General features: G+C 48.5%; 1 protein-coding gene across 1 annotated transcript in view; it reads right to left on the bottom strand.

Moving 5' to 3' along the window:
• Positions 1-288: 288 nt before the first annotated feature.
• Positions 289-13,560, bottom strand: part of CAPN15 (calpain 15) — a 56,305-nt gene continuing 43,033 nt past the window's right edge. Inside the window, exons 4-12 of the mRNA XM_081887957.1 lie at positions 10,843-11,026; positions 9,709-9,932; positions 7,983-8,108; positions 6,978-7,130; positions 5,308-5,469; positions 3,680-3,909; positions 2,862-3,028; positions 1,766-1,944; positions 289-905 (exon numbers count right to left, since the gene is read on the bottom strand). Of these exons, the coding sequence (XP_081744083.1) occupies positions 728-905; positions 1,766-1,944; positions 2,862-3,028; positions 3,680-3,909; positions 5,308-5,469; positions 6,978-7,130; positions 7,983-8,108; positions 9,709-9,932; positions 10,843-11,026 (1,603 nt within the window). The 3' untranslated portion in view covers positions 289-727. The remainder of the gene's footprint in view (positions 906-1,765; positions 1,945-2,861; positions 3,029-3,679; positions 3,910-5,307; positions 5,470-6,977; positions 7,131-7,982; positions 8,109-9,708; positions 9,933-10,842; positions 11,027-13,560) is intronic.

Consider the following 13,560-nt stretch of genomic DNA (forward strand, 5'->3'; position numbering starts at 1 on the left):
GCAGTTAACAGCACAATGGCTCTGCCATTTTTTGTACCCCTCCGGCAACCCAGTCTGCAAAACAAAAAACAAAACAAAACTTCACCACCTAGCCAGCCCAGTGCTGGAAGGGAGATGAAGTCCATCTTACAAGTCATCACCCCTCCATCTGCCAATGACAGTTCCAGACGGGAGAGAGACAGAGACAGGATGGGCCTACATACCCCTCATCCCAGACCCCACCCGACCCCATTGCAGCAGCCAGCTGACATGTTTAACAGTGGGGTGAGGCACACACACAGACAGACACATTGGCCAGAGGTATATTATTGTTGCAGCAGCCTTAGGATTTTTGGCGGCTGTGGGAAGGGTCAAGTCCCAGGACCTGGCGCCTGGGAGCATCTGAGCATCGCCTGCACCTGGGGCTGGAACACGTCCCTCTCCAGGGCTGTGACATTCCCTTGCTCTCCTAACTTGACAGCAGCTCTGGATAAAGTGCATCATCTGTGGGGAGGCAGGTGGGGAGGGGAGGGAGAGAGGATTTCAAGGGAGGGGGAACCTGAGCAGCTCCCTGCCTGACCCCAGGGGATGGGAGGAAAGGCGCTTGGCTTGAGACACCCAGTCTGTCTGTCCGTCCATCCTTCTCAATCCCGATGGCTCAGTAATGGCGGCTCGGGCAACGCCTGAGACAAGTGGGGCCAGAAAAAAGGCAGAAGCAGAAGAGCGGCAGGGAGGGCGGGGCCATTTGTCATAGCGGCCGGGGCCCATGTAGCCCCGCCACCTCGGGCGTCAGCAGCGGATTGTGCGTCCCCTTGGTCGACATCCAGTCATTCAGAAAGGCCTGGGTGGCTTTGCGATGTGCCAGGCGGTGGGTGATGGAGAAACCGGCGTTGCCTTCCAGCTGGGAGAGAATCACTAGAACCTGCCTGGAAGAAAACAAAAAGAAAGGAGATAGACAGGTCAGTGAAAGAGAGGGAAATAGTGCTAATCCTCACCCCCGCGAGTCTACAGCCACAAAGGAAGGCCCAAGAGCAATGGTAGGAATACAATTCTAATTGGGCAACAGCCCCCTGGCTTTCCAAGTAGCCCTTTCATCACACAGGAAGGTCTCAGATTTCCCAAAGGCTTCCAATACACAAACACTCTCTGGCCTGGTGCAGACTTAACATTACAGATCTCTTAACCAGGTGAAGAGCAGAGGTGCAAAACTTCCAGCACACAGGTCAAATGTGACACATCAGGCCTCACCATCTGGCCTACACTCATTTGGGACAGACAATGGCCATCCAGCCTTCAAGTGATATCATCCATCCGTTGTTTTTGTTCTTATTTTTACTGTGTATTTTGTGTTTTTTATATCTATGGATGAAGGGCAGTATACAAATCATCAAAGGACCAATCGGGAGCTTAAGGCGAGATGGACGAAGGCATGCTCCTATTGCCCATCAGATGATGGGTTGTGTGGGTGTGCCTTGCTTCAGAAAGGAGAAGAGGTTTCTATTGAAATTACTGTCCAAATCAGGATGGGGCGGACTCTCCATTTTAGCAGTGGTTTCAGTGGGATCTACTTCTCCCTCCCAGTGCTGCCCCTTGAACTTCTCAAAATTGAAGGTTGAAAAACAGTGAAGGCACCTGGACTTGTCAGTTGAGAGAGGGTGGCCCTCCTCATTACATTCTACAAGGTGGCAAACAGCTTCATTCCCCCGACACGTGGCAATTCTACAACTTAAGCACACCAACGGGAAATTAAATCCAGTTCTCTCAGCCCCCGCTAGCTCCCTCTCACCTGTGCAGAGGGGGCACACTGTCCTGCGTTTTGAGGCTGCCTCGTGTCGACACAACGTTGAAGCTGTCTGTGCAGTCGCACTGGACGTGTAGGTAGGATTTAGGGTGCCGGTTCTCCACCACCACAATGAGACCTGCCCAGCCATGTGTCAGGTAGTAGCAAGTCATCCCCTCGCGCCCCTGCGGAAGCAAACCAGCCAGCCAGTCAATCTCGGCCCCAGACCAGCGAATCCTGCCTGCCTCCACCTCACCCCCACATGGCAATACAGAGTCCCAACCTCCAACACTCAGGGCCCAGGCTCACTCCAACTCCTTGGGAAGATGCATGTTCCCAGGAGCGCATGCGCAGCTGCAGGTGCTTGGCTGCTTTCCAGAGAGAACATCCACATACAAAACCCACCCATCCAACTAACAGCAGGACATCTGCCTGCAGAAAGCTGTAGGGTTTTATGTAGCTTAGTAAGCTAGGAATTAAGGAACTCTAACCTCACATCTGCTATGGACTCTGTAGGTGGTCTTAAACAAACCACCATCACCTGAGCCTGCTTTGCACCCCAAGTGTTTTGCCTTGGAGTCTGGTAACACCTCTTGCTTTTCTGGAGGGAGGATAGAGGGGGTGTGGGAGTACCGGGGACAGTTTACATTTGCGGCTCCACCCACTATTTACTCTGACCCCGCCCACCACTGGCATGCGGCCCTTGGGAGATTGCTCAGAAAGGAATGTGGCCCACAGGTTGAAAAAAGGTTTCCCAGCCCTTACATGTACAGTACTGAGATAGTGTGTGTGAAGCAAATTTGAACATTCTAAAGCGCTCCGTAAATGTTTAAGCATCATGGCCATTGTTTTCCCAGTAGGAAGGCAGCTGGGGTGGGCAAAATATCTGCTGCAAACCCTGGAGAGCTGCTGCCTGTCAGAACAGATACCAGCCTTCTCCAACCTGGTGTTCTCCCAGCCTTCTAGAAGTTGCTGGGAGTTGCTGTCCAGCCCTCCATCCCTCACTGCCCTCTGATGGTAGCCAATGTGCTGATAGTGAGAAGCAGGAAAGAACAGACTCTCTGAAGCAGCTGAGTCGGGTGGGGCTGGTGCCTGCACGTACCTCATGCCGTTCACCCTTGTTCTCAGTGAGAAGAATGATGGCATCTGCCAGTGTGGTGGACTGAGCCTCGATCTGTTCCACCATCACCAAGCGGGAGCTGTAGATGGCCAGGATGTAGCTGGAGATGTCAGCAGCTGGGCATGCACTGCCAGTAGTAGGGCTGGAAACTGGTAGAGGTTGAAATAAGCAAGTGAGGCAGCATCAGGGTGCAGGGCGCCCTGTCCACAAGGGAGTCTCCACCCCCAAGAATCCCTACCCATCCTGCCATGTGGCCTTTCCCAAGCATTTCCAGAGGCCAGCTTAGGAACATGAACTGTCTTCCTGACTGCAATACAGGCCTGGTACTGGGCATTCAGAGAACTTAGACAACAAGCTTCAAATCACTACATATATTGTTGGTATTGTCTACTCAGAAGGAAGACCTACTGAGTTGAATGGGGCTTTCTCCTAGATGATTGGGGTTAGGACTGCAATCTGCAAGAAGCCAATGTTTAAGCAATGAAGGCAAATTTCAACTGAGAATTAAGGCCGGGGAAGGGAACCTTCCCCAAATGGGACTCCCAACTCTCATCCGTCCCAACCAGGATGCCCAATGGTCAAGAATGAAGGGAGTTTCGGTCCCAGCAAATTCTGGAGGATCACAGGCTCCTTCGTTGCTTGAAGCTGTTCTGAAAACACAGGTGGCTTTTTCTTCGAACAGTGACCCCCCCCCACTTTTTTTAAAACCCCCGAAGCTCTCAGCGGCAACCCTATTGCTGGAACTGGCAGCCCCACTGCCCTAGGAGAGTCAGAAGGAGACCCTGCCACGCAACCCTTACCTTGGCTTGAAGAGGTGCCTGTCACTGGGGTAGTCCAGTGGTTGAAGGCACAGCACACCACTGCATACTCGCCCGGCTCCAGCATGACATCACAGTTGACAAACTTCTTGACTGCCCGCTTGCTGTGCGCCATCAGGCGGCCCAGGCTGAGCTTGCTGCCATTGATGAAGGTGGCTCGGAAGACCATGATGCAAAGGTCCAGCAAGTGGCTGTCCACTGTGTCTGAGCGCCTGCCAAGGGAAAGGAGGGAAGGGGCCATGGCTCAGTGGGAAATCATGCAGGAAGTGCCAGGTCCAATCTCTGGTGGGGCTGGGAATCAGTCTGTGGGAAACTGCAGCCACATTGAACTGGATGGGCCAATTGCTAGACTTCTGGTGTAAAGGAGTTCCCTACATTCCTGTGAAGTGCAGTGGAGTCAGAAGTCACTGCACAAGCCGCTGTACCCACTCTCTTCCACCAAATGGAATAGCACAAACAATATGGGATGGGGGGGCTAAAGACTGCTGTCTTGGTAATAGTGACTTGCAGCCGTGGCCTCACCACCATTTCCATCGTTTCTTTGTTTAGAGTTTCTGTCTTCAGTGAAACAGAATTGTAGATTTGGAAGGGACCCCCCAAGGCAGAGAGAGAAGGATCCAAAGCAAAAGGAGGGTAGCCCTTTTGCTCCTTTAATAGCTGGTGAAAGCCTAGCTTCTCCAATGACACCCTGGGCAACAAGTTGCATCTGTAGCACAACTATACAGAGGTACAGACAGAGCCCAGCCTGAAACCCTGGAGGGCTGCTGCCAGTCAGTGTAGACAGCGCTAAGCTAGATGGATCAATGGTGTAAACTTTGTAAGAGGCAGCTTCCTATGCTCCCTAGGTACAAGGGTCCTGCTTTCTGGTACACATCTGACCACCCTAGAGAAAAAAAGCAGGCAGATGAGCATGTTAAAAAAAACCCCAACATCCCATTACTGGGTCCTGTGGTGAAGTTTGTAGCAGTTAAAAGTGGGTTCTGAATCTGAAAATCACAGACAACAATGACTAAAAAAATGCCTGTCACTATGAGGGATGGGAAGATGAGAGAAGAGGACTTGTCTATTGTAAGGACTCACAGGGGAGAGGCAGTGCCTGTCTACACATATATAAACACCACACCTTTCAATGAGGGCCAGTGTCATGGCCTGAGGACCAGATTTTCTCGGCAGTGCTTTACCTTCCTGATAAGTATTAAGTGGCAGCCTTTCACTGATATAGAAGGAAAGGGATATTCTCAGGGCCAATCATTACAGTAGGGGCTAAACCTGTTCCATTGAGAAACAATAATGCCCCTATCTGTGGAGCCACAGTTATCCTATCTACTGCAACCTTCATTCTGTTCCTTAGTCATGTTAGAGCAGGATGAATGGCAGGAAATGGCTTTTATGTTGAGAGAGGATAGGAGTGCCACCACCATCATGCCATGTGTCAGCTCAATAGCACAGTTGAACTGGAACTGGAGATGGGACTAAACAAGAGGGGTCAATGCACAAGTGACAATTGCCAAGGTGCAATGCTAGTTCTAGAGTAACTAGGGTGATGTAAACAGTGTGCAAGAGCCTTGAATCTTTGTTCAGTGGCTGGTGAGTGTGATCTGCGACCTCACCTGCTGCCTTCCTGGAAAAGGGCGAACTCCAAAGTTGCACGCTCCAGCACAGTCAGTGAGGTGACAGTAATGGGTCCACTGGCTTTGTTGGGAAAGGTGCCCTGCACACGGACCTCATGCCAGTCTGAATGGAGCTTGCAGATGTCCACTGAGTCGAAATACCTGGGCAAGGGAACAGGCAGTTGTTAACCCCGGAAGCAGCTGTAGCCAAGATCAGATGAGTCTCTTTTAGACAGCAATCAAGGCACCCCTGTAAAATCTTCATTGCTAATGGCACAGTTTCTTGGGGGTTGCGAAAGGAGGAGCACCTTTTTGTGGAAGAGACAGCTGTGTTGCTGTCCATCTTTCTCTTCCCTCTACACTAGGGTGGCAAACCTTTTCTGACCTGAGGACCAAGGGCAGAATGCAAAAGGGGGTAGTGCCACTCTCATAACCAGCACAGACAAAGCTCCAATCTGCTCCTCAACCAATAAGTGCCAATTAGCTGGAGGATGGGAGGGAGGGTTTTTCTCCCATCATAGCATGAACTGAAAGATTCTCCTTTCCTTCCAGGAATGTGCAGTAACATACTTTGCAACGGCCTTCCTGACACTGCAAAATTGCCTCTTTGTTCTCTGGCATGCCACTCCTGCTAACAGGTCAAGAGCGCTCTGGAAAACTGGAAGGAGTGATTCTTCCTGTTCCCAGAGTACTCCCACCTGCTTGCAATGAAACACTCAAGGGTTCCCACATTCAGCGCCATAGGTGCAAATTTTGCTTGGCATGCCTGATTCTGGTCTCACACTTTTAAAATATTCTAGTTTTCTGTGGGGATGCGGGTGGCGCTGTGGGTTAAACCACAGAGCCTAGGACTTGCCGATCAGAAGGTCGGCGGTTCAAATGCCAGCGACGGGGTGAGCTCCCGTTGCTCGGTCCCTGCTGCTGCCAACCTAGCAGTTCAAAAGCACGTCAAAGTGCAAGTAGATAAATAGGCGGGAAGGTAAACGGCATTTCCATGCGCTGCTCTGGTTTGCCAGAAGCAGCTTAGTCATGCTGGCTAGATGACCCGGAAGCTGTACGCCGGCTCCCTCGGCCAATAAAGCGAGATGAGCGCAGCAACTCCAGAGTCGGCCACGATTGGACCTAATGGTCAGGAGTCCCTTTACCTTTACCTTTTAGTTTTCTGTGAGCTCCATCACAATAGAGGGAGAATGCACAGCCCCCAAAGAACTGGAAGCAAATTCAAACTAACAACTCACGAGAAGGACAGGGGATTCAGAGCAGCAATGCTATTTTACCATTAGGTGCTGTGCTGTTTTTTAAATGGAGAGGAGCAGCAGTTCTTGTTTCTCCCTAACAAGCCATGATCAGCAAGCTAACCGTAAACCATGGCTTAAAATTGGCTAGCCATCCTGACTTGTTAGGGAGAAGCAAACCACAAACCCTGGTTCAGAAGGAACAGGTTGGTTTGTCTCATTCGCACCAGGGAAGGAGCAAAGCGGGAGTGAATGAGCAGTGCATATGAGCACTCTGCTTGTACACAGTAAAGCATGGTAAGTCAGCAGTACATGTGTCTGTGCCTTAGATCTGCATCAGAACCAGGAGGTCACATTCCAGCCAAATCCAAGCTTCTAAAGGCAGCAGAGCAAGGACCCAGAGACACAGGACAGTCTGTGCAATTTTGGCAGTACCTGATGAAGTCACTGTACTCCATCCAGAAGACCCCTTCACTGCTCCCGTGGGGCATCAGCTCATGCCGCAAGTGTGCTGGCCAGTGGGGCCATTCGTCAGACCAGCTACCGTTCCAGGAGAAGCGGCCCCAAGGGTTACGGAGTCGCAGGAGCCTGAAAAAAGCAGCAAGACAAAACTGAATTTAAGCTTCTTTATTTAGGTTATGAAGTTCTACTCTGCCTGCTCTTCACAAAACAAACCCTAAAGAGGGCTTACAACAGAGCAACATTCGTCAATAGCCTGCTCATGCTCATCTCTCTCACTCTCATATGGCCAGACACAAAGGTCCAGCAGACCGTGCTATGTCTCATTACAGTTGCCAAGATGGAGTAAGAAAACACACTTTGCAATCTGGAAATTCTGAGGCCCTTTCACCTCTTTGCCTACCTCTCAAAATGATTTCACCCTGGGGAGGCAGGCAAAGAGCTAGGTGGGAACACCGAAGTACCAATCATAACACACCCTAAGCACTCTGCTTTGCCATGCTATTTTTACTGAGAAAATGTTCCGGTCTTTGCAAGAGTCACGAATTGGCTCCAGTGGGATAAAATCGAAATTGCAGAATTCATCAACAAACAATGATGCAGTATCTTGGGGAAGTGGTAATAGTATCTTACCCTATATTAAACTCCCGGCTCTTTTCCGGGAAAGAGATCTGCAATATTCTTTAGTTCTCATACCTGCATCTTTCCTTAGTGTATCTTACAGTGATGTTATGGACAGATAGTTGAAGTGAACAACAATCCACGAGTCAACATTTTAAATCAGATGTGGTGAACCTTCCAGATATTGCTAAACTACAACTCCCATCATTCCTCGACACTGGCCATGCTTTCTGGGGCTGATACGTGTTTTAGTTAAAGCAACATCTGGAAGAACAAAGGTTCCTGGACACCTGCTTTAAACCAAACAAGCAGCCTGCCTAATTAGCCAAGAGCCAGCAATCTTTTCTGGGCCATTTTTACCTGCACCCTTGCACATCTCGGACGTCCAATATGGAATACGCATGCCGTGGACGAAGGCCCATGCTTTCATAGGCTGCATCATCCACCTTCATGTTGCCCCCTCCACAGGATGCACCCATCAGAAAGCTGAAGGATGGGAAATAAAAGGGAGTGGGGAGGGGAGAAGAGAAACACAAGGTTTACACTCCCTGGCTTAGCATCAGGAATCAATGGGAGGATAACTGGGGAGCTAAAGTTATCTTAAGGTATGTATCACCCCACATTTTGCATAAGCTGGAAAGGCTGTTAATGGCATGCAGAAATACAAAGCTAGTCTGCCATCAGGCTAAGGGAGGTACGACCACTACCACTACAAGATGCAGGGACTGCAGATGCAGGAATCGCTTGCGCTTTTTAGGACTGGTCTACACAGACTGCAAAATGAGATGGCAACAATCCTGGTATGGCAGAGTGGACTGTACCAGACTGCAAGGGGAAGAGGGAAGAGGGTGCCATTTCTTAACAATCCCTTGTTGTGGAAAAACTCCCTGCAGATAATTTATTTTGGAGGGTGGGCAGGAAACAACATTCAGGGCTAAAATATTCTAATCCACTCTTTGCTGTGCTATTTTTCTGCTTGTAGAAGGTTTCCTTTACATACAGAAGCAATCAGAAATATGATCCTGTACCTGTAGCCTGATGTAGGGCAATTTATTTTACCACTTGATTCTGTTGCTTGTGAAGTCTAGGCATAAGTTTCTGATTAATATAATATAATTATGAGATTGGGCCTGAGTTTCTAGGTTAATTCATGGTTTGTTTCATATCAGTTGTAAGGAGGGACTTTGGCAAACATGCCTTGCAGCTGATGCTTTACAGTGCTGCTAAAAGCTGGTAGCAAAAGCCTCCTTGCAGGAATGCCCAGTTCCCAACTGTGCACGTGACACCACTTTTGAGCTGCTTACACTCAGTTTTCCAGCCTCCTGCTCCCCATGCAATGACTACATGCAACAAAACCCTCACCCACCTTCCTGCCACGCTCCTCCTCTGCCTCTGCAGTAATTGCTCAGCCTTGCACACTTGGCAGGTGGAGCAAAGTGGGGAGGCGGCCTATATTCAGCAGCTGTTGCATGCAGAAGAATATTGCACACAGGCAGACAAAGCTGTGAATGACAGGAGTTCTAACATTCATATACTATTGGGTTGGGGCTTTAACGGTATGATCTTTTAACAGGGACTCTGAATTAGGTCACATCCACACCATACATTTAAAGCACATGCCCCCCCCCCCAAAAAATCCTGGGAACTCAACTGCTCCAGCTGAGAATTCAATAGTCATGCAGCAGAAGCACAGAACAGAACAGCTTGGGGCTTCTCTTTTCTCTTGGGCTGACGGCACAGGCTGCACCTAGCTCTGAGTGTTCATGGGCATTTTGGACCAAAACAGAAAGCATCCCATGACACCAGCCTCTCCAAGGCAGCTCACTAGAACAGTGCACTCTGAGATTTGCAGTCTATCTGCCATTCCAGCTTACTAAGGATGAGGGTAGGCAGGGGGTGCATTTTACAGCAACAGGCCTCACTGGCCCGCCTTAACTCTCTATCTTTGCTAGAGCCACAGCAGTAAGCTCAATGAAATTCCACTTTTCCCTTGGACTAGATGCGGCCCGACCGGCCGCAGATGCCAAATCAGTCTTTACGCTCCTCACAGCTGAAGGGGAAAGCCCTCCCTCCTGCCTCGTCTTACCCAGCCTCCTTAGAACTCAGCATTTTGGCCCAGATGAGGTCAGTGTCAATGGGCTCCTCGCGAGGGTTAGTGGAGCTGACCTGCAGCATCAGGCTCTCGCAGGGGGCGCCGGTTAGCGTAGCTAGGCCTTCAATAGCGCGCCCTGCCTGGAGGGCAAAGTACGAACCATGGAGTTTGGCCAGGGCCTTCTCAATAAGGGCGACCCATAGCTGCTTCCTCTGGGCCTGGAGGAGAAGAACACAAATCAATGGCTGCAAACAAGGCTGTCGACCAACTTCGGAGTTCATAATTGATTATTTCTCTTTTAAAAGACTGTGTTAATTGCATTTAAATACATTTGCATGCTACAGATGGGCCAAGGGTGACCTTATCCGCCTACAGCACAAGCGTTAACAAAGGGTGAACACCCTTGGCTAAGAGTTGTGTGTACTCTGCATGTAATTAAATGAAAACTCTGAGCCCAGGCAATCCAAGATCTATGCCAAGGAAAAGTGGATTTTGCAACTATATAAATTATGCAAACTGAGTGCAAATGCATAACTTATTCTGCTTTTTCAATGTTATAATCATAATATAGTCTGACATTGTTAAGTCATAGGAAGAGTAAGGAGACTTCAGCCATGTCGCTCAAACCCTTAAGATCTTATTCAGTCCTGTCTGTGGCTCCTGAAATTTCAGTGTGTATATTTTTTGAGCATTCTTGTGCAGAATAAGAACTAGAAACCTTTTTAAAAAGCAAAACAAAATTAAAGCTGAAATTCTCAGGAAGCTAAATTCTGCACCCACCAGCACATATTCACTCTTGTAAACCACATTATGAATTCAGCCCTCTCCTTGTTCTAGACCAGATGGTCAATCTGTGGCCCTCCAGATGTTGTTGGACTACAACTCCCATCAACCCCAGCCATTCCCAGTCAAACAACATCTGGAGGGCTGTAGGTTCCCCATCTAAATGAACTTCTAAGCTGGAGACCCCATGTAGAGTCTTTTACAGGACATATAGCACAGCATCTCTAGGTTTGCTATAAAAGAGACACTTTCACACAATTCTGTTCCCAACCTCTGGCATATCACCCTCTGTGGTTTCCCCTGCTGTAATGGCTAGTGCTGGCCATATCAAATCCCAGCACCCACCTGAGAGAAGAGGAGGTAGCCACACTCATCACAGGGCAGCATGTCATCCACCAGCACAGTGGTCCAGGTGCCATCTTTGCAAAGCCGCACCTGATAGGCTCCCTCCAGACACATGGTCCGTGTAATCATGACCCGTTCCACCAACTCAGGCCTTTCTGCCAGCACAGCCAGAGCACTGAGGAACCTGAAAAAGAAGTGCCAGATGAAGCCAGTTAATATTTGGAAGGCTGCTCACCAGCAAGTCAATGGCCACATTCAGATATCATTCTAGACCAGGCATAGGCAAATTCGTCCCTCCATATATTTTGGGACTACAACTCCCATCATCCCTAGCTAACATGACCAGTGGTCAGGGATGATGGGAATTGTAGTCTCAAAACCTCTGGAGGGCTGAGTTTGCCTATGCCTGATCTAGACTATGGTTTCATGAGATGTGCCTAGTCTCCTCCTGAACTCACATACTCTCATCCTCGCCTTCTGAATGGCACTCACTCCTGCTTTCAGTTAACTGTAGCTTCCTGTGTCATCTGAAGCAAGAACTGTACTTAACATTTGTATTATTAACAACAGATAATAACAATCTACAAGGCACAGGAGGGGCAATTAATTATGCTTCAAAGTGAGAAGCTGACTTGCACTATCGTTCACTCGATGATTTTTGGAGGTATTTTCATCATACAAGATAAGAATTATACTTTCTTTTCCAAGAAAAATCAAATATATTCAGTGGCAGATTATATTATTACTTCTCCAGGTATTATTAAAGACTCTAGAGAAATAAAGAATGTTTCAATTTTGTATGCAGATCATGCACCAGTGAAATTTGAGTGGATCTATTTAAAAAATACTCAGATCGGAAGTTACATAATTTGATCTTACAAAATAAAGAAACTGCAGACAAGCTGAGACAGCATATATATATATATATATATGCAGGTTTTGGTGTCCTCGGGTGTCTTCCCGTGTAAAAGTTGGGGTGTCTAGGCGACGTTTCGACGAGGTCTCACTCGTCATCTTCAGGCTGGTGCTTTCGGCTTCTTGTTACTGGAACAGAGCAGGATCTCAGTGTTTGAGTTCCTATAAATACTGTTGAGGGGGTGTGGTGTATAGCCTCCAATGTTCTGGGCAGAGAGGCTATACACCACACCCCCTCAACAGTATTTATAGGAACTCAAACACTGAGATCCTGCTCTGTTCCAGTAACAAGAAGCCGAAAGCACCAGCCTGAAGATGACGAGTGAGACCTCGTCGAAACGTCGCCTAGACACCCCAACTTTTACACGGGAAGACACCCGAGGACACCAAAACCTGCATTCCTGTACCCGTGAAAATCTACGAAAGCATATATATATATATATATATATATATATATATATATATATATATATATATATATATGCTTTCGTAGATTTTCACGGGTACAGGAATGCAGGTTTTGGTGTCCTCGGGTGTCTTCCCGTGTAAAAGTTGGGGTGTCTAGGCGACGTTTCGACGAGGTCTCACTCGTCATCTTCAGGCTGGTGCTTTCGGCTTCTTGTTACTGGAACAGAGCAGGATCTCAGTGTTTGAGTTCCTATAAATACTGTTGAGGGGGTGTGGTGTATAGCCTCCAATGTTCTGGGCAGAGAGGAAGTTCCCAGGCTAGTGTGCCTTTTCTTCTTTTGTTCCTTAATTACTTGAGGGATATCTTGAGTGATTTCTTGAGTGATATCCTGAGTACCACTTAGGTGGGTCATTAGGTGTGGATTAGTTGCTAAAGTCTTTGTGTCTTGACCTCTTGAACTTTGTGAAGAGTTTTTCTGAGGAGATGGCTGTACTGCACTTAGTTGTGCTCTGGCTTGGCTTCGTGTATAGGGGCGAGCTGTGGTTTTGTGGCCTGTGTCAGCCAGATCTGTGTAGGGATTGCAGGGGGGTGCAGCATCCGGAGGTGCCACCATGGTTTGGCTACTGGATGGTGTCTGTAATTTATCTGTGGAGAGGGTCTGGGTTTGGGTCTGGTGTGGTTGATTGGTGATGGCGTTCTGTGACGACACATCCCGCTTGCCAGACATCTGGAAATTAGCCCTCCCCACAAAAACTGACACCAGATCCAGAGGCACACAGAACGCCATCACCAATCAACCACACCAGACCCAAACCCAGACCCTCTCCACAGATAAATTACAGACACCATCCAGTAGCCAAACCATGGTGGCACCTCCGGATGCTGCACCCCCCTGCAATCCCTACACAGATCTGGCTGACACAGGCCACAAAACCACAGCTCGCCCCTATACACGAAGCCAAGCCAGAGCACAACTAAGTGCAGTACAGCCATCTCCTCAGAAAAACTCTTCACAAAGTTCAAGAGGTCAAGACACAAAGACTTTAGCAACTAATCCACACCTAATGACCCACCTAAGTGGTACTCAGGATATCACTCAAGAAATCACTCAAGATATCCCTCAAGTAATTAAGGAACAAAAGAAGAAAAGGCACACTAGCCTGGGAACTTCCTCTCTGCCCAGAACATTGGAGGCTATACACCACACCCCCTCAACAGTATTTATAGGAACTCAAACACTGAGATCCTGCTCTGTTCCAGTAACAAGAAGCCGAAAGCACCAGCCTGAAGATGACGAGTGAGACCTCGTCGAAACGTCGCCTAGACACCCCAACTTTTACACGGGAAGACACCCGAGGACACCAAAACCTGCATATATATATATATATATATAT

Source organism: Podarcis melisellensis (assembly GCF_964234715.1).
Source record: "Podarcis melisellensis genome assembly, chromosome: 14".
In the NCBI taxonomy this organism is placed as follows: Eukaryota; Metazoa; Chordata; class Lepidosauria; order Squamata; family Lacertidae; genus Podarcis; species Podarcis melisellensis.